Source organism: Equus asinus, chromosome 17, assembly GCF_041296235.1.
Source record: "Equus asinus isolate D_3611 breed Donkey chromosome 17, EquAss-T2T_v2, whole genome shotgun sequence".
NCBI classification, from domain to species: Eukaryota; Metazoa; Chordata; class Mammalia; order Perissodactyla; family Equidae; genus Equus; species Equus asinus.
Window position 1 is genome coordinate 10,128,942 of NC_091806.1, and position 18,763 is coordinate 10,147,704.

Below are 18,763 nucleotides of genomic sequence, written 5' to 3' on the forward strand. Positions count from 1 at the left end.
CCGGAGCTGTGCCCCTTAGAGAAGGGAGTACATCTTAGCGGCGGGGGCCCCTCCTCAGCCCCCCAGGCCCCTCTCCTGTCTACACCTAAGGGGCTCAGACAGGGTCCCCCAAACCAGCCGAGGCCCCCACACCCCCCCTCCTCGTGGGTCCCGTCTGGAAAGTCTGTTTTGAACCCTGTCCCCGTTCCCCGCGGTGGATGCCAGAGCTAACTTATCCCGTGTTCCTGTGAGCCCCTTTTTATATTATATATCGAAAGGAGTTTTTGTAATATAAAACAGGACGCCCACACTAATGGTTTTGCACTGGTTTTTGTGACTGTTTCTTACAAAAAGACAAAGGAACGAAGAATAAATAGTGACCGTGAAGAAAGGTGGTCTTGATTTGGGGGGAGGGGCTGGGGGGGCAGGAGCTTGGCAAGACAGCCCTGGGTCCCTGTGGCAAGGAGTTTTCTGGATCCCCCCAAACCTTTTGGATGGGGAGCTGGGCCCACACAGGCCTCCTCACTAGATTGGTGGGTTCTTTGTCCTTGTCCCCTTGTAACTGCCCCCACCCCAACCACGACTCTTGGCCTTAATGTGCCCCCACCCCCACCCCAGGGCCGTGTGTCTGTGTGCCAGGCCCCCTCCCTCCCATGTCTAAGCAAGCAGCATGGGATTCACAGCACTGCTGTGCCACAGCCCGGACATTCCCATGCCAGCGGGTCCTTACTGCCACCCCGCCCCCCTGCCCCCAGCTGAGGGAGGGAGCTTGGCCGGCTCAGCCTCAGAGATGCCAACCCAGAGCCCGAATCCCAAGCCTGTGCCCCCACTCCCCTGCCTGCCTCCCAGGGGAATCTATCCCGCGCCCAGGGGTCATGAGGACAAACCGTCCATCACCCACTGTGGACTAGCCAGGCCTTAAAAGGCACGGTCAGACGGAAGATGTGGCCTTGGCCTGCAGCCACTGCCCAGTGGCCACCAACACCACCTCCCAAAGGCGACCATGGGATCCCGGCCGCCCAGGGCTCAGCGGGGGGCAGGGTTCTGGGGAGACACACAAACTTCAGAGGCAAGAGATGGAAGCCAGGGAAGAGCGGCCCTGTGTCTGTGACCAGGCTCCCTCCCGCGGGGCCTCCCCTCAGGTGTGGCGCTGCAGTGGTGCCACCGCTCTGCTGGGCACAGGGGAGGGCAGTGTGGGGCCCCGTGTGGGCCAAGGAAGGTCCCCAGGCAAATGCCCACCTGGCAGCAGCCAGACCGGGGCCGCCCCTAAGGACCATCCATCACCCCTGAGGACCGTCCATCTCCCCCTAAGACCGTCCATTGCCCCTGGGGAGTGTCCATCGCCCCCTAAGGGCAGGGCTGTCCACCACCCCTAAGAACCGTCCATCACCCCTGGGGACCGTCCATCACCCCCTAAGGACCGTCCATCACTCCTGAGGACCATCCATTGCCCCCTACACACACTCTATCCCAAGAGGGGCAGTGAGTCCGGGCCTGGGCTGCGGCTCTCCACCCCTGTCCCCAGAACCCGGGGGCTGCCATCCCTGGTGGGCACATTCTTGTCCCAGAGGGAAGGAGAGCGCTGGGGGCGGGGACTAATGGGGAGCACACGGTGCTGTGGGCAGGCATGGGCTTCAGCTCTGCGGGCCGGCCACCTTGTCCAGAGCACTGGGGCCGTTGGGGGGGACCTACTAAAATGTTTCCGTGTATTTTCCCCGCAGAGTTTGAAGAGCACTCAATCCTAGTCCGCCAGGCCTGGGGGGCAGCCCAGGCCGGAGGTCCAGGGGGCAGTAGCCTGGGGAGGGGGCATGGGTCGGGAGGGGCTGAGCCAGGCGGACATCAGACCCAGAGGACACACCAAGAGACAAGGAGATGCCACTGCTTTTCTTTCTTCCTCACCCCAAACCCCATCCCTTTCAGGTGGCCTCCATCTGGGGTTATCTGTGTGTCCCTCTCTCAGGGCCAGCCTGTGGGTGAAGCCCGGGCAGCCTCCAGACCCAGGCCGTTGTGGGGTGGGGGCTCCTAGGGGCCTCCAGGGGAGCCTAGAGCAAAGCCCCAGGAGGCCCGTGGTAGCCAGGCTGCCTGGGGACAGGGCTCTGGCTGCATGTGGCCCAGCTCACAGAAAGGCTGTAAGGGGAGTGCGCAGTCAGAGGCAGCCCCGCCGCCTGCCAGCCCCAGCTGGGCTGTGGGAGGGGCCGGGGTGTGTGCTCAGCAGGTGGCGGGGCCCCCACATGTGAGGTGCAGGGGGACAGGGTCAAGTTCCTGGCTTTTCCAGCACAGACAGAAGCCCAGTTCCGGGCTTCTAGCTCCGTCCGGCACTAGACTCGGTGGGGGGGGAATTGTGGGGGCAGGACAGGGAGGCAGGCCACAGCCTCCCTGCCAAGAAAGGAGGGCCTCCTGGCCGAGGGGGGGAGCCTCGCCCTAGCCCAATGCCCCGTGGCTCAAACTCTTCAGTCGGTGTCTGTCCAGGGGGCCAAGAGACCCAAGAAAAGGGGGCGTCACTGTGTGGTGAAGGACGGGGTGCAGAGGCCCCATCCCCCCAAAACCTACAAGCCCAGAAGATCCCAGCATCCAGAGAGGAGGGCGGCCCCCCCGCCTGCCGGGGGCGGGGCTGGGCAGCCCAGGGTCCTTCCTGGAGACGAAGGCGCCAGGGCCTCCCTGCCCAGCAGGGCTGCAGCTGGCCGGTGGCTAGACTTTCTTGGGTTTTCGGCCGACTTGGTAATAGTAGTAAATGCTGATGGCAACGAAGAGGAGGCGGCTGGCCAGGAGCAGCAAGATCCCCATGGACACAAGACCCGTCTCGGCCAGCGTGGCAGTGACCACTGCGGGAGAAAGGCCGGGAGGAGACAGAGGTCAGAGGGCTCCCCCCAACCACGCGATGCCATGCTGACCCCGCCCTGAGCCGGGATCCTGCAGGCTGGGACGGGCAGGACCTGCCCCCTCACCAGACCCCACACATGTCTGACGGCCCCCACGGGGCAGGGTCCGGGGCAAGGACATGAGCAAAACAGGGGCGTGCCGTCACGCCTGCGCTGGAACACGTGCACATTCGGGAGGCCGCTAGTCCACCGAGTGTGCAAGGCTGTGCCGATGCACGTGTGTGTAGGCAGGAGGGTACAGGTACCCACCAGGTGTGGAGCACAGGTGTGCAGGCACACAGGTGAGCCCAGCCACACGAGGCCCTCCCCCTCAGACGGCGCTCCTCACTTCCTGGAAACCCAGGTGGGAAGACGTGGCAGGCGGGGGCCCAGCAGCCCTGACGCGCCCGCCCCCCAGCCTCCCTCCCTCACCGCGACCTCAGGACTCACCCAAGAACTGCACCGCGAAGTAGCAGGCTTCGGTGAGCAGAGTCCACCGGATGATGACCTTCTCCGCCGTGTAGAGCGCGTTCCACATGATCAGGGAGATGCCTGGGGCGGGGGACAGAGCGTGGACTGGGGGCGGGGCCGCCTGCCCCCCACCCCCTCGGGCAGGGCCAGGGGCCTGGTCTTCCTCCCTGTAGCCTTATAAGGCGAGGGAGCCAGGATCGCGACTTCCACGTCTCCTGCGCCCACTCACATTCCTCAGTCGAAAACTGGGCCATCCATCCGTCCCCGGTCCCATTCCTGCCAGATCTGACTTGGCAGCCTCAGCAATAAGCTCCTCGCAGTTCATTTAATTTCCAAGGCGCCACAGGACACTGGGCAAGTCATGGCCCCTGCCCGGGGCTGTCTTTTCATTTGTAAAAGAGGAGGACTGAGCCCCTATCAGATGGGTCAGGATTCTGCAGTGAGGGAGACCACCGAGTGGGTGGGCCCCTGGTCCTGCCATCCCATTTTCTTTCCAAACGGACTCCTAGAGACTGGAAACCACCCATTCGGGAATCACACAGGGAGGCGTTAGGCCTTATTTTTCAGCGGTCCCAACCCCAGCCTAGACTCGACCTCCTACCCAGAGTCTGCCGGCTCTGAGCTCCAGATTCGTGCTCATTTTATTTCAACAAACTGAACCGTAACCGTGTAACTCCAGCCCTCCACGCGTGGGTGAAGGGCTTCAAGCTGCCCCAAGCCTCACCACCCACCCCCGGCCCCGGAGGTACTACAGTGGGCCTTCCAGGGTTGAGCAGAAGTGCCATGGGCACAAGGCTGGGCAAACTGCGTGTGCCAAGGCACGGAGGCCTTCTGAAACAGGACTGGGCATCCCGCGGTGCAGCTGTGGTGCACGGCCCCCTGTGGGATGTGGGGGAGGTGGATTTGGGAAGGCAGGCTGGATCCACCCCACAGACGACCCTGATTGCCAGGTGGAGCTAAGACTTTACCCTGCAGGTAATAGGGAGCCATAGAATGTTTTGGAGGGAAGGTAGGGAAACCATCTGTGCTAGGTTTTAGAATCTGTAACTCAGCTTCCTAACACTGTGTGCCTCAGAGGAGAGGACGGAGAAGGGGTTCAAATGAGAGGCCCAAGGGTGGAAGACTTTTGCAGACACTGTTGGTTTTGCCTCCTCCTCTCGGCTGTGAGGCCCCTGGAGGGCAGGGCCTGGGTCTCATTCATCTCTCTATCCCAGTGCCCAGGTGGTGCACTGTACACAGCAGGCGCTCAATAAATGCTTATCTCCAATGACAGCGAAGACAGAGCCCCAGTCCACTGGATGCGTTCCGCCCATGGCCACAAGATGGCGGTACACACCCGGCAGAGATCAGCTCGCCGGCCGGAGGGGGCTGGGAAGGGGCCCCGGCACGAGGGAGGCTCCCGGCCCCCGCGGCTGCCCGTCCCCCCAGGCCTGCGCGGTACTCACTGAGGAGCGCGCCGCCGTAGAGGCGGATGGGGGTTTTGCTGGTCACCTGGGCCCCGTCGAAGATGGCATCATAGAGCTGGTCGGGGAAGGCGAGGGCCTGCGGGCGCGGGCGGGGGGAGGCTCCAGGTGAGGGTCACTGTTGAGACCTCCCCTGGTCCTCCGTCCCTCCCCCAGGAGCCAGGCCGGACCGTGCCTGCCCCACCCCTCATGCCGCACCAGAAGGGCTGGGGTGCCGGGGACTGGACCACCGACGATGGCACCTGCGATGCTCCGGGCAGGCGGCGGGTGGGAGGAGGCCCGGGGAGGCCCAGGGACAGGGCAGGGGGGACAGAGCAGGGCCAGGGCCGGGGAGGCGGGCTCACCATGATGGCAATGCCGGAGAAGAGCACAGCAGACACGAACTGCCAGAGCCTGGGGGCGCAGGGACGCAGGTCAGAGCCAGGCCCGCGGCCGCCCCAAGCCCCAGGGTCCCTCCCCATCCAGCTGAGGGCCCAGGGATGGCTGGTGTTGGGGGAGAGAATGAGGGGGGATGGGCTCAAGGTCAACCGGACACAGGGCAAGGCCGGTGGGCAGGGTCCTAGGCAGCCCCTCCCATGACCCCCCAGCCCCCAGGCTCCGGACAGGCTCACCTCAGCCCCAAAGGCTCGCGAACAGTAAACTTGATTTCATTGCCCAAGACCTGGCTGATCTGAGGATACATGGGGGTCAGAGGCAACAGAGACGGCAGCTCCCAGCACGCCCAGGCCCCTCCCGAGACCCCTGGCATGCCCGGGGCCCAACCTGGGACCTCTGCCTAGCCAGAGGGTCACCCCCTGTCTGCCTCCCTGACACCAGGGCTTAAGGGAAACTGAAAGCACAGTGGCTGAGAATGACGGCTCAGGGGTCTGCTTGAGGCCTGGCTCTGCCTTACTGGTGTGGCCTCGGGCAAGGCCTGAAGCTCTCTGAGCCTCAGTTTCCTCATCTGTAAAATGGGTTAATAACTCTGTCCACATCTCCCAGGGCTAGAAGCAGGTTCAATAACGCTTATCAAGCAGTCATGTGACACTGCACACATAACACGCCCTCCAACCACTCTAACAATCGGCTTTCATTTTTGTTATTATTCCCCTGGCGTCTCTGTTAAGTTTCCAGAAAAATGTGCCATGTCCTGGGCTTCCTGCAGCTACGTGGGCCCCAGCTGCTCTTCTCGCCACCCTGGTGCTCAGGGCGGACTGCAGGCGTGGCTGGCTCCAGGTGCCCTCTGCACCCACCTTGGAGCGGTGGACCTCCCCGTCGTCGTCCTCCCCACCCACGCCGAGGATCTTGCGGGTCTTCAGGCGGCTCACGAGATCCGTCTGGCTGTGCTTCTTCATGAGAGGGGGAGGCTGCTTGGCTGCCATCTTGTCTGGGAGACCTGTGTCTGCGGGAGGGCTGAGAGGGGAGACACTGGCCTCAGGCCACTGGTCCTGCCCGGCTTCCAGGCCTCAGGGGGCAGCCGGACCCCAGCCTGGGCTTGCTGGGCCAGCAAGTGGGACACAGGTGCCTGAGGGCCCAGACCCAGGGCTGGCTCCCTAAGCACGTGCTGTGTGACCACAGGGGCAATCCCTACCCTCTCCGGCCTCAGCTTCCTCATTTGTAAAACGGGTTGGAGCGGATGCTCCCAAGGCCCGTCCAGCTCTGCCAGCCCATCTGGCCCAAGTGGACATGGCACAGCCCAGGTGAGCAGGCTGGAAGGAGCTCAGAGACGGCCCTGGAGGAAGGTGTGAGACCAGGACCAGGCATTCAGGTGGATGGAGACCCCACCCAAAGGTTCCCGGGGATGAAGTAAAGAAGAAGGCAGGGTTCAGAAGAGGGGAGGACCTGACGACACCTGGGGCGGGGGGTCCTGAGTCTGTGTGGGTACAAGCCCCCCACTGCCCTGCAGCCCAGACCATCCCGGCTGCCCAGCACACCCTCCCTCCCTCGTATCTCCCAGACAACCTCCTTTGAACCTGCCGGGGCCGACAGAAGGGGAGGAGGTGGCCCTGGGACGCAGCTGAGCCAGGGGAAGGAGGGCCAGGAGTGCTGGCAGGGGTTCTGTTCCAGGCCTCGTCCCCTCCCTGCCATTGGCATCACCACCACCCCCCGTGTCTGCCCCCAATCCCCACAGCCCCCAACCCCACCTCGGGCCGGGTCTGGCGACCTACTGTGTGCAGGCACTGGGCCGGGCGACGGAGACGCAGAGATGAGGAGCGGGCCGGTCCTCGCCTTCAGTCAGCAGAGACCTGCGTGGAGGACGGGGAGCGAAGCCCACAGTGAGGGAAAGGCTGTGGGAGCCACCGGGGGCACTGGGCTCCTCCCCCACAGCCGCCCTGCCAGATGGGGACTCTACGCCCATTCCACAGATGAGGAAACCGAGCTCAGGGGGGCTCCACAGAGACGGGGGAAGCACTAGTACCCCTCCCAGTGCGTGCCCGCCAGCGCTGGCGGCCTCCCCTATTCCAGCATCCCACTGCCACCCGCGGCCACCCTCTGGCAGGGCAGGAAGACACCCTCATTCACAGACACGGCCCAGAGGGGACCTGAGCTGGGTTTGTGGACCTCCCTGACCAGGCCTGGGACTGGGTCTTAGCCATGTGACCCCAGGCGTGAGCCCCAGCCAGGGCTGCCAGAGGCGGGAATGTCCCCAGGTCCCCTCTGGTCCTCCAGCCTCCCAGCATCTTCAAACAGAAGAAAGCAGCCAGCAAACCAACATGAGAGCAGAGACGGCCCTGTGGCTTCACGTCAACTCGGCTCCAGACTTGCATAAACCAGGTGGGCTGCCGCCAGCTGGAGTGTGGAAATGGCAGCAAAAGCGGGTATGTGGGTCTTCACAGGGCCGATGCCCCAGCCTCATCCCCATCCGTAAAATGGGGGCAGCAAGGCTTTCTCCTCCCATGCCCGCCCGGGGACAGGGGAGTGGCCGATGGTGACCAGGAAGCCAGTTCCAATGCCCGGTGCCAGTGGGCGGGAGGCATCTGGCACTCCCCCCCCCCCCCCCCCCCCCCGGCGAGAGCCAGGGTCACCACGCTGCTCCTGGGGCCCCAGGCACCGTCACAGCATCTCAGCCACTTCCACCACCTCCTCGTGAATCCAGAGCGAAGCTATGATCAGCCTCTGGCCCTTCCGCTGCCAGGTAGGCTGGCTCGAGGCTGCCCACCCACGAGAGCCGCGCAGCTCGGGGGGGGGGGGGGGGGGCCCCCTCCCCCCGCCCCTCCGCACAGGAAGCCCCTGGGGCAGCCCGGCCGGCGCCCCTCCCCTTCTGCCTCCCCCCGGCCTTCCATCTTTAATCTACACACAGCCAAACGGACCTTTTTTTGCTGTACGGTTATATGAATTTTAGCACACAGAGCATCTCCAAATGAGGACACAGGGCAGGCGCATGGCCCCAAACCGCCTCATGCGGTCCCTGTCACACGCTCCCTTCACGGCAACCGCTGACCTGTCGCGTGCCACTAGGCTTACGTCTGCTGTTTCAAATGTTCGGTGAGTGGAATCACACGGGAATGACTTTCGGGACCGGCTTCTCTCACTCAGCACCACACCTTCGAGATTGCCCCAGCTGTCGTGCGCATTGACGGCCCACTCCCCTTAGTGGCACAGCCCATTCCACGGAGGGACGGCCCGGGTTAGCCCGCCACTCACGGGGGGACATCTGGGTCGTTTCTGGATTTTGATGACTATGAACAGAGCTGCTGGAAACACCTGCGTACAGGTTTTTGTGTGACTGTAAGCTTTCATTTCTCGAAGGGAACAGCGGGAGTGGAAGAATACTGAGTTAGATGGGAAATCGGCCTTTGACTAGGGGACAAAGTGCCCTACTGTGTGCCAGAGCCGCCAACCGCGGGCACCGCCCGCAGCACATGAGCGGACCCATTCCTCGTGTCCTTGCCGGCTCCAGGGATGGGCAGACCTCCCATGAGCCCCTCAGATGGGACCCCCTGGCTCTCTAACCCTTCTCGCCCGGGCCGGCCGTGCTGCCTGACTCCGTCCTTCCGGGCTGTGTGACTCAGGCACGTCGCTCACAGCCTGGGCGGACGGGGCGCTGACCTGTCAGCCATCGATCAGAGAAGTCACTCCTCCTCTGAGCATCTGTGAAACGGGAACAGCAGCCCTTCCTCTCCCCCTAAGGCTGGTCTAAGGAGAAACGAAAGAACGGACAGGAAGCGCTTTAAAAGGTGCCAGCGACCTGCCACAGCCAGAAGGCTAAGGGTTGGGAGCTGAACAGCTGAAGCCACACTCTCTGGGTTCAAACCCCAGATCCACCACTTCTTAGCTGTGCGCCTGTAGGCAGCTCACTGAATCTCTCTGTGCCTCAGTCTCCCCATTTATAGTTGGGAAATAAAGGGTCCTGCCTCACAGGGAGGCTGAGGACACACATCTCCATGCCTGTGTGAGGTAGGGCCTGGCCATGGAAAGGGCTGGATTGAGGTGGCACATAGACAAAGAAACTCACACCCTCCCCACGCCGTTCACATAGCAGTGGCTCCAGGGGTGGGGGCCAGGGAGGGTCAGGAAAAGCACTCAGTCAGCGTCCGCCTGGGCTGTCCGTGACCCTGGCTCGGAGGGTCAGTTGCCTTCCTCTGCCGACGACCCTCCGCACCAGCACACACAGTGACCCCCTCCACGCCACAGGCCTGAACCCGCAAAGCAAAGGCTGCGGGCGTGGCAGTGCCAGGCTGCTGGGGCTGGGGGCAGAAGGGGACTGCGGTGTCCTGGCCCCACTGGACATCCCGCATCACCCTTCAGTGGGACAAGCTTAACCCACAGGCACTGCCATCGAGTTCGGAGCTGGTGGGACCCACTGTGGCCGCCCCCAGGGGCCAGCCGCAGCCAGGAGTGCACCACTGACAAGGGCCTGTGGCCGCCCAGGGAGAGGGCAATCTTGAACTTGAGCTCCAGAGAGTAGGTTCCCCCGCACCTGCCTCAGCACATTAGCTGCTCCGGGCGCGGAGTCCCTTCTCCACCCTGGGGAGGGCGGACAGGCAGCCACGATGCTCCCAGACACAGGCCAGCCCCGAGATGGGCCCCACCCCTCCAGTCTGCCCTTGAACTCTCCCCGCTTCGAGGCCATTCCAGGAGTGTCTTTGAGGCCTGGCCCCACTGCGTGAGTACAGAGGGCACTTCCCGCCACGCCCCTCCCTGGCCCCTGGGGTATGCCCTCTGTCCCCTTTCTCCATTCAGCTGTGCACAATGCAAAAGGCCTGCCTGCAGGGCTGCCTTCCGAAGGACCCCCAGGGCGTCCCGGGTGCCAGGCTGCCCAAGGGTGGGGGAGAGCTGGGCAGGAGGCTGCCCTCCACCCCCAGACTCTCCTGGGTGGACCTGCCAAGCAGGGAGAAGGGACAGTGGCTTGCAGCCCCCCAGCCCCTGAGCTCACGACCCTCTGCATTCTGCCCTGGCCAGCTCTCTGACCTCAGTTTTCAGGAAAGCTGGCAGACCGCTGTCCTTTTAACACCCTGACGCCCTGCTCTCCGCTCCCCACCTCCATGCTCCTGGTCAAGTCGGGTCTTTGCACAGCCCCTCCACCAGGGGGCCTTCCCCGGCACGGCACCCTCCCGCCCCTGGACTCTCGAGGGTCTCCGTGTGGACCACTGGCCACTTCCAGCCCATCCTCCTGGTCACATCATGGGCACTGGGCTCCCTGAGACCACCAATCTGAAGGCAGGGCTGACTGTGCCCCCGAGAGTCCCCCCACTGGGCCTCGGCACACAGCGGGCACGGCATGCGCATGAGCAAAGGAGCAACCGCTGGGCTGAGGGAAGGAGGGCTCCCCAAGGCCACCCAGCACGCTCGGGCTCACCCCCAGCTCTGCGTGGCAGGGCCCAGCTGGTGGCCAAGGAGGGCAGGCAAGGGGCTGTGCAGTCAGGCTGGGCTGGGTTGGAATCTGGACACCCCTCCTGGCCAGGTGGCTCTGGGCGAGCGGGTCGTGAAGGCTGGAGACCCTAGGAGAGTGGGTGCAGATGCTCTGGGCGGAAGGCCCAGCCTCTGGAGTGCCCAGGAGATGTGGAGGCTGGAGGGCTGGGCGAGATGTCACCCCCCTGTCTCAGAAAGCTGCAGCCATCATGAGAAGACAAGCGCCACCGGGCAGGGGTCTGTGGATTTGTCCACGGGGCCTGGGACGGCTCCTGGCCCAGGAGGAGCTCTACCAGTGTTGGTGACCAATTACTGAGTGGGGGGAGGGCTTGAGACGCCGCCTGCTGGCCGTGGTCCGGGTACCTGCAGCCCCTCCCCATTCCTCATGTCCAGTGACATCTGAGGCCAGGAGGGAACATCGCCACAGAGCTCCCAGCGGCAGCAAGACAGAGGGGCCGTGATGGGGCAGAGACCAAGCAAAGCCCCCAGAGAGGGCAGGAGGCCAGGAAGGGTGGGCTCATCAGGGGACAAGTGTCAGGGGAGGATGACAGAGTGGGGGGGCGAGTACTTAACGACTGCTCAAACTTGGGCTCAAACCCCAGTGCTTTGTCTCAACTGTTCTGTGACCTCAGGAAAGTTACTTGCCCTCTCTGAGCCTCCACCTCCTCCTGTGTGAAACCACACTACTCCCTCTTCCCAGCTTCGTCCCTCACCGCGCAGGGAGGCATCGGAGGGGCTGGCACCCTTTCCAGGCTCCCTCAGGACAGCAGCGAGTAACGTTAACGGGGCACGGGGCGGGACATCATTCCCAGGCTGGTCCTCAGGACTTCTCCCAACCCACGCCCCCCCCCCTTGCCTTCCCAGGAAGGCTGGTTTCCATAGAAACGCATGGACTGCAGCGTTGTCCCCTTCACGGAGACCGTGCCCATGAGGGCTGCTTAGGAACCTGACCGGGAGGGATGGGGGGAGGAAGGGGCCTGGGGCCCAGAACACCCCCCAGCTGCCGGCCGCCGGGTGACTCAGGGGGGCGTCACTGCGGCCGAGCATCCCAGCCAAGAAGCTCTTCCTTCTCCAACAAGGCTCTGTGGGGGCAGCACACTGTCCCTCCCCAGCTGGTGAGGGCTGGAGGTGGGCCAGGCCTTGCAGACCAGGGGTTCCCTGGAGTCCCCAGGACAACGCTATGAGAAGGGCTGTATTGTCCACCGCATCTTACAGACAAAGAAACCAAGGCCCAGATGACGTATTCAAGGGTCTCTTGGAGTGAGTGACAGAGCTGAAATTCACACCAACTCACTATGCTTTAACGGATGTCCCCAGAGCAGTTGGGGTGTGTGTTGGGGGGGGCCAGTGCTGGGTGAGCCTGACCTCCAGGAAGAACCAAGCTCTAAGCCACGTTCCCCATCGGTCTCCTCTTGAAAGCCCCTGGCGGGTGGCCAGCATCTACATTCCTCCCTGGGCTCCTGCGGGGCCTCGGGCTAAGGCGAGACCCATTGTTCTGTTATCACATTGGTGCAAAATAGCTGGAAACGGGGGCTGGGGCAGGGCCGCACAGGAGCGGGGCTGGCAGAGAGAGATGGGGGGGCTGGCCAGAGCTCCAGCAAGGGGGGCCCTCCACCGTCCACCCTGTCGTCCCTCCCTGGGCCAGCCCCTCACCCACATGGGCAAGATGGGGTCTCAAGAGGTGCAGCCAGAACCCACCACTGGGGCCCTGGAGCAGAGCCGATCTCACGTCTCCAGGGCCGTAATGGATGCTTGGGGAGGAAGGGACCTGCGTTCAAATCTCGGCTGTGCATCGCTAGCCCCAGGCCTTGGACAGATTCCCTCCGAGGAGCCTCCATTCCTTCCCTGGAAGTGGGGTGACCACGTCTGACTCACTAGGCTGTTGGGAGGGCTGGAGCCAGACGAGGAAGTCACAGGACACAGAGGACCCTCGATGGACCGGTTGCACTACTGACATCATCAGGGTGGCCTCCGGGGTGCAGGTTTTAGGGGGCGTCTCGGGGCCCATGGTGTGAGTGGGGAAGCCGAGGTGAGGCTGCCACGTGGCAAGGCTTCCCTGCAGGGTGTCCCCTGACAGCGTAACTATCCTGTATCTATCCTGAAGGCTGGGCCTCGGAGAGCCAGCCGGGGGCGGGGCTGCATTCCCCCATCCCTCCGTCCAGCACCACTGCCAGCGGCTCTGCGTCGATGCTGCCGCACAGGGCGAGGGTGACAGAGGGCAGAGCTGGCAGGGTAGAGGAGCGAGCACGGTGCAAATCCTACGAGGACGACAAACCCAGCCCCCACGACGAAGCTCTGTGATCAAGAAAGAGATTCCATGCCCGTTTCCAAGACCCCCCAGGCCCAGGGCAGCCGCCGGTAGCAAAGGATTTGCACAGAAGCTGGAAGGGTGGTGGGTGAGCCCTGCGTCACTGGGCTGGGGGACAGGACAGCTGAGGCCACCAGCAGACTCTGCCATGGTGGGTAAGCCAGGGCCTGACCTTGGGACTCAGTTTCCCCATCTACAAAATGGGAGTGTGGTCTCTAGGAACCCGCCTGGCTGCAATACTCGTGATTTGGCTTCCACACTCCAGCAAGCAAGGCCCCAGCTCCAGCCGCCCCGCCCCCAGTCCCAGCGCCTGTCACTGTCCCCAGGGACCCACACCTCCCTCCTGTCTCTCCACTTGTTCTCTTTTGAAGGTGCCTGATTTCCAGAAAGGCGGAGGAAAGCCCAGATTTTCATACAAACGTCTCCAACGGTTCAGGGACCAAAAGCAAACATTCCCTATGGCGTTGGAGGATGAGAGGGCAGGGCAGAGGGCAGGAAGGAGGCACATCCCGGGGGCTCCCCCAGCGCTCTGAAGCTGCTGCTGTGTGCAGGGGGCACAGCCCTCCGCCGGCCGGCCATCCATCACCACTCAGAAGTCACCAGGAGGGTCTTCCTGTCCCCAGTGTCGCTCACAAAGGCATGTGGAGAACTCCTGTCCTTTTCAGCTCAGGGGCAGGCCAGCCTCTCATGAGAGCCCTCAACGGCGGCTGGTGCTTCCGCGTCCCATGGGGCCCGAGGTCTTGTGAGAAGGCCCCGGACACATCCCTCTCCCCTCCCACCCCTCCCAACTCCCCAGCTGCCCAGGAACTTGTAGGAGGAGCGGCGGGCGGGACGGGAGTCTCCTTGAAGGATGCTCCACCGTTTTGAGCCAACTTTTTCAGAAGCAAGCGGTGATCTGCCCTCTGGGGGACGAGCGACACAGGAGAAGAGTCCCTGTACTTGTCCCCAACGCCCATGAGCCAGGACCACGGTCCAGGGCCACCCGTCTCCTGGGGGTTTGGGGCTCCGCCTTAGTGGTTAAAGGAGTGGGTCATGACTCCAAAGGCCTGTGCTTAAATCTGGGCGCTGCCACTTATTAGCTGCGTGGCCTTCAGCCAGGGTCTTGGTCTCCTCATCTGTTAAATGGGGGTGATAATGACACCTACCTCCCACCACAAACACCCAGAATGGGAGCTGTTGTGCAGCAAACACGTACTAACAACGTTGTTGCTATTTTCAGATTAGGACGCTCAACTTCTTTGCCTCAGTTTCCCCCTTGACCATATCAGCTTCAGAGCAGGTCCCCTTCCAGGGCCCGCGGGGGCTCCACGCAGAGTGGGGAAGCGGTGACCACGGGGAGGAAATGGGAAGAGAGAGAACAGGGTCCCCGTGGGTCATGGGAAGATGCTGGCCCCAGGGCACTGGCTCCAGCGGTGCTGGGAGACCGTGGGGAGGGGCTGGCAACAGGCTGCAGGTACGGAACCCCTCAGGGTACTAGGTGGCTCCCCTCCACGTCCCCGCACTTGGCCAGACCTGGCCCTGGGAGGGCACCACCCGGGCTGCGAAGGTTGGTTGAGATGCAGGAAGAAGGGAAAGTATTATGGGCCAGGTCTCAGACCAGCAGGCACCCCGCCCTGCAGCTGCCGCTCCTGGGCTGCCTGTCTGGGGGTGATTTGTATGCTGTTTCTGAGCATCACTTCCCTCATCTGTGAAACGGGAGGGCTTCCCTTCTCTTCCCCACTCCCTCACTCCACTCCAGCTGCGCTGGCTCCTTGTTGTTCCTCAAATACAAGAGGCACATTCCTGCCTCAGGGCCTTTGAACAGGTTGTTCTCTGCAGGATCTTTACTTCCCAAGCCATCCTCACAGCTCACTCTTTCCAAGCTTTAGCTCAAAAGTCACCTCCTCCAAGAGGCCTCCTTGACCACCCTATTGAAAACGGCAATCCCACCTTCCCCAACCTCAACACTCAACTTTTCCACCTCACTTCCCAATAGGCCATATAATTTGCTTCTTTCTTTCCTTAGTTAACTGCCACTCCCCTTTAAGCGTCAGCTCCATGAGGGCAAGCATCTTTATTTTGTTCACACCTGTCTCCCAGGGCCTGGAACTGTGCCTGGCATTCTGCACGCAATCGTTTTTGGCACAGAGCTCACAAACATTTTGTTCAATAAGTAAAAGTAAAGAACAGTCCAGCAGTGTGTGCACATCAGGGGCCATTGTTAATTACAGTGCCCCCCTACTCCCTCTCTGGAGGGGCAGACTGTTGCTCCAGCAGAGGGGGCGCTGCCATAAGACCTCGGGGGAAGGGAGACAGCGGAGTGTGGTTGGAGACTCTGCGGGGGTGGGGGGGGGGGTCCTGGGGGCGGGGCCCTGCCGAGAACAGGCCTGAGCTGTGGGTCCAGCAGGTGTCACCCGCCACAGGTGGCCCCGGGGCTCTAAGCCTCAGCCCGCCACTCCAAATTTGGAAGGACGATGGAGCCGGCAGCGTGTGCAGGGGAAGCGAGGACAGCTGGCTCCCAGGACACCGGGGCCAGAGGGGACCTCAGGGCCCAGACGGCCCGTTTCTCAGATAGGGTAACAGAAGCCTGCGGATTGCGCCGTGTCTTATTCCCTAACAACCCAAGAAGAGAAATCTTTCCTCCCGGTGGGCTGAGAGTGGGGCTTCGGCTAAGGAACGGACAGCGCGCCCTCCTGGCCCTCCAACAATTCCTCCTGCCCCACCCGGTGTCCCTGGTATCCGCGGGCTGCAGGAAGAGAGGGTCGTGGTCCCCTCTGCACAGGCTGCCAGGGGTGGAGATCCAGGGGGCCGCGCAGCCAGGGTGGCCATCCCTGCCCCCCGGGGCCCTCTCCCCGCAGGCCGGGCCCCCCCCCCCGGGAGAAGTTGGTCTGCAGGAAATCAGCCAGGAAGCGCGGGGCGCTGGGGCGGCCTTGGCCGACCGCGCTGGGCTTCGGAGGAACCTGGGGATTTTCAGCCCCCGCCTCCGTCGCCCCCGCGGAAAAACCCGCTCCCCCACGGCCGCCAGGAGACGGCGGGAGCCCCGGAAGGGTTGGGGGCAGGGGAGGGTGGAGCGCCGGACCCTGGGGGGCGCGCGGGGGCTGGGCGCGGCGTTCTGGCCATTCCTTCGCAGACCCCCAGGAGTGGGTGTGACTCTTCTGCCCACGGCAGGGGGCCCCAGCCCACCCAGCGCCAGGCCAATGGCCCACACCGCCCCCTTCCTGCTAAGGGCGCGACTTACGGGAGACCAGGGGGCGTCCGTCTCCACCTGCGCTTCCCCTCCTCGCCCCTCCCAACAACGGGGGCTTGGCGCGGCGTCGATTTCTGCCTCGCCCCACACCCCGAAGCCTGGAGCCTGGGGTCTCTCCCAGTCTCGCTCCTCCCCCTCCAATGTGTCCTTTATCTCCCAGCTCCAGACTCTCATCCACTTTCTGAGACCCGGGCCTGAGGGCTGGGGACCCCAGGCCGGGAGCTCCGGGCTGTGGGGCGCCCCGGATGCTCCCGCCCACGGCCCCCCGAACCAGAAGGTCGAGCCCGACTTGTGGGCAGCGGGAACTCCGCCGCCTCGGTCCACGGCCCTGCGGGGGCGAAGAGAGAAGGACGCGGACTCGCAAGTTTGTGCCGCGCACTCCTTGCACCCGGGAACAAAGGAAGGCGGGCGGAGGGGAGCGATGGAGGGAGGAAGGGACAGAGAACCGAGCGCGGGGACCGAGTCGGACCCCAAGGAGAAAGAAACTGCTTTTCGCTGTTTCTCTCTTGCTCCGAAGCAGAGAGCGCGAGCCCGAGAGAGGGAGGCCGAGGGCGATATAAACAGCCCAGGAGGGAGGAGACGGCGGAGCACGGAGGCCGGGGGCGAGAGGGAAACCGAGTCAGAGGGATGGGCAGCGAGCGGAGAGCGCGAAGCAGAGGAACACAAGGGCCTGCGGGACGCCGCCTTGGAGAGCCGCGGAGGAGACCCCTGGGGTCCCGGCAGGATGCGCCGGTGCCAAGCGGTCCTGGGGCGCCCGGCTTGCGCGCCCGGCATCCTCGCTGTCCCCAGCGGTCCCTGGGCCGCAGGAGCCCGCTGGGCTGCGCTGCGCTGCGCTGCGCAGGCACCGGCCGGCGGCGGGAGGGGAAAGTGCGAGGCTGGGCGCGGCGGCGGGGAGCAGAACTTACGTTGCTAGCGCATGCTGGCGCCGGCGCTGCGCGGAGCTGGCGGGCGCGGGGACGCGGGGACGCGGGGACGCGGAGGCCTCGGCGCCTCACATCGCGCCGCCCGCGCGGGCAGGGCAGGGCAGGGCCGGGCCGGGCTGGACTGCGCGCGGAGCCCTGCGCGGCCGCGCTTTGCCTGAGTCTGGCGGCCCGCGCTGGTCCCTCCTCTCGGTTCCGCGCACAAGCCAATGGCGCGCCGTCCCCTCCCACGCGCCGGGCTGCCTCGCCCCCGAGGGTGGCCGGCGGGGCGGGCGGGAGAGAGGGCTTGGGGGGCCTGCGCTCCGGGGCTCCCCGGCGAGGCTTTCCCGGAGACCGCCTGCGGGGGGCGCGCTCACGCCCCGGGGGAAGGCGCTTGGGAATCGAAACGGGGAAGACTTTCTTGGCAAGTTCCAAAGACTGCGCCCCTTTTGTAAGACTATCAACACCGCCCCCCCCCCCCCAGGCTGGCAAACCACACTGTCTTAAGCATCCTCGGGGTATCCCCTGGGGCGTAGGCCAGTGTCTCAAATGGAAGGGATCGCTTTAGCTGGTGGATACCCAAGTGTGTAGTAACACGGTGACCACAGTGGTCCCCCTCGGCTGAGCGCGCGCTCGGCGCCAGGCACGTTGTGCTGAAGGAGTCACGAGTATGAACTCACTGCATTCTCCCCACCTATGAGGTCGGGATGAGGAATCCCATTTTCCAGATGGCTGTCATTAGTGTTTGATTTCGTTTAGCCCTCTGGCTTCCAGCCTAGGCCCGCCCTTCCCTCCCGCTGCTTGGTGTGACTTTGCCAAATGAAATGACACCCCCCTCCCACCCTCCCCTTCTTCATCGGGCACCCGCCTCAGCGAGGTTGCTGTAAATTGCATCATCACGGGCTAAGATCTTATCTGGGGCTCCTGGATGGGGGGTGGGGGTGGGCACAGTTGGCAGAACTTTTATCTCTACACATCCTGGGGGACAAGGCGGGGAATGGAGTTTGGGGGTCTTGGGGGCTCTCTCGGAGCCTTTCAGCCTAGAAAAAGGAGGGTCCTACAAACAACAGCCCCCTCCCACCCACCCCATTCTGAGCTAGTCTCAGCCCCCTGTGACCAGCAATGTGCTCCCCCACCCCAGCCGGTGCCACCACCCTGCACCCCCTCCTTAACACCCCCTGCCTCTCTGCATCTTGTTTGGCGGTCACCGTGGGGGTGTGTGCGCGTGCGTGTGTCGAGGGAGGAGGAAGGCAAGCTTGGTGACACGCTCCATTTCACAAGCTAAGTAAATGGGGCAGAGAGATGGGCGGCTGCCTGGGCATCTCGCCAGGTGGGCATCTTGACTCCAGGTCTGAGTTCTTTCTGCACAGGCTCCCTTGAGGGTTCCTACGCGGGCTCTGGAAGCTGACTGCCCGGGTTCAGATCCAGGCCCGGCCTTTTGGTGACTGCGCAGCCTTGGGCACATTCCTTAACCTCTAGGTGTCTGGTTTCTTGGGTCTACAAAATGGGGACAACCCACGGGAGGAACCACCTGTGGCCGCTGTGGAGTTCCATCGGGGCCTCTCACACTGACTGAGCGCTGTGTGCCAGGCGCCCAGAGCTGGCGTGCCAAGCGGATGTCCACTGCCCTCGCCAGAGCCAGGCCTGGGCTGGGCCTGTGCCCTTGACGCGGAGTAAACAGACCGCAGCCTGACTCGTAGGAAGCGCTCGGTGACTGTGAGCTGTCC

General features: G+C 63.7%; 1 protein-coding gene across 2 annotated transcripts in view; it reads right to left on the minus strand.

The window, feature by feature from the left end:
* Positions 1-293: 293 nt before the first annotated feature.
* TP53I11 (tumor protein p53 inducible protein 11) overlaps positions 294-18,763 on the minus strand; it is a 456,279-nt gene continuing 437,809 nt past the window's right edge. For both annotated transcript variants that reach the window (XM_070487578.1, XM_014861256.3), the window contains 8 exons: positions 17,043-17,106; positions 6,919-6,996; positions 6,004-6,163; positions 5,383-5,441; positions 5,116-5,164; positions 4,754-4,850; positions 3,288-3,389; positions 294-2,801 (listed from right to left, as the gene is read on the minus strand). In XM_070487578.1, coding sequence (XP_070343679.1) covers positions 2,668-2,801; positions 3,288-3,389; positions 4,754-4,850; positions 5,116-5,164; positions 5,383-5,441; positions 6,004-6,132 — 570 coding nt within the window. In that variant the 5' untranslated portion in view covers positions 6,133-6,163; positions 6,919-6,996; positions 17,043-17,106 and the 3' untranslated portion in view covers positions 294-2,667. Of the gene's footprint in view, positions 2,802-3,287; positions 3,390-4,753; positions 4,851-5,115; positions 5,165-5,382; positions 5,442-6,003; positions 6,164-6,918; positions 6,997-17,042; positions 17,107-18,763 lie in introns of those variants that run through there.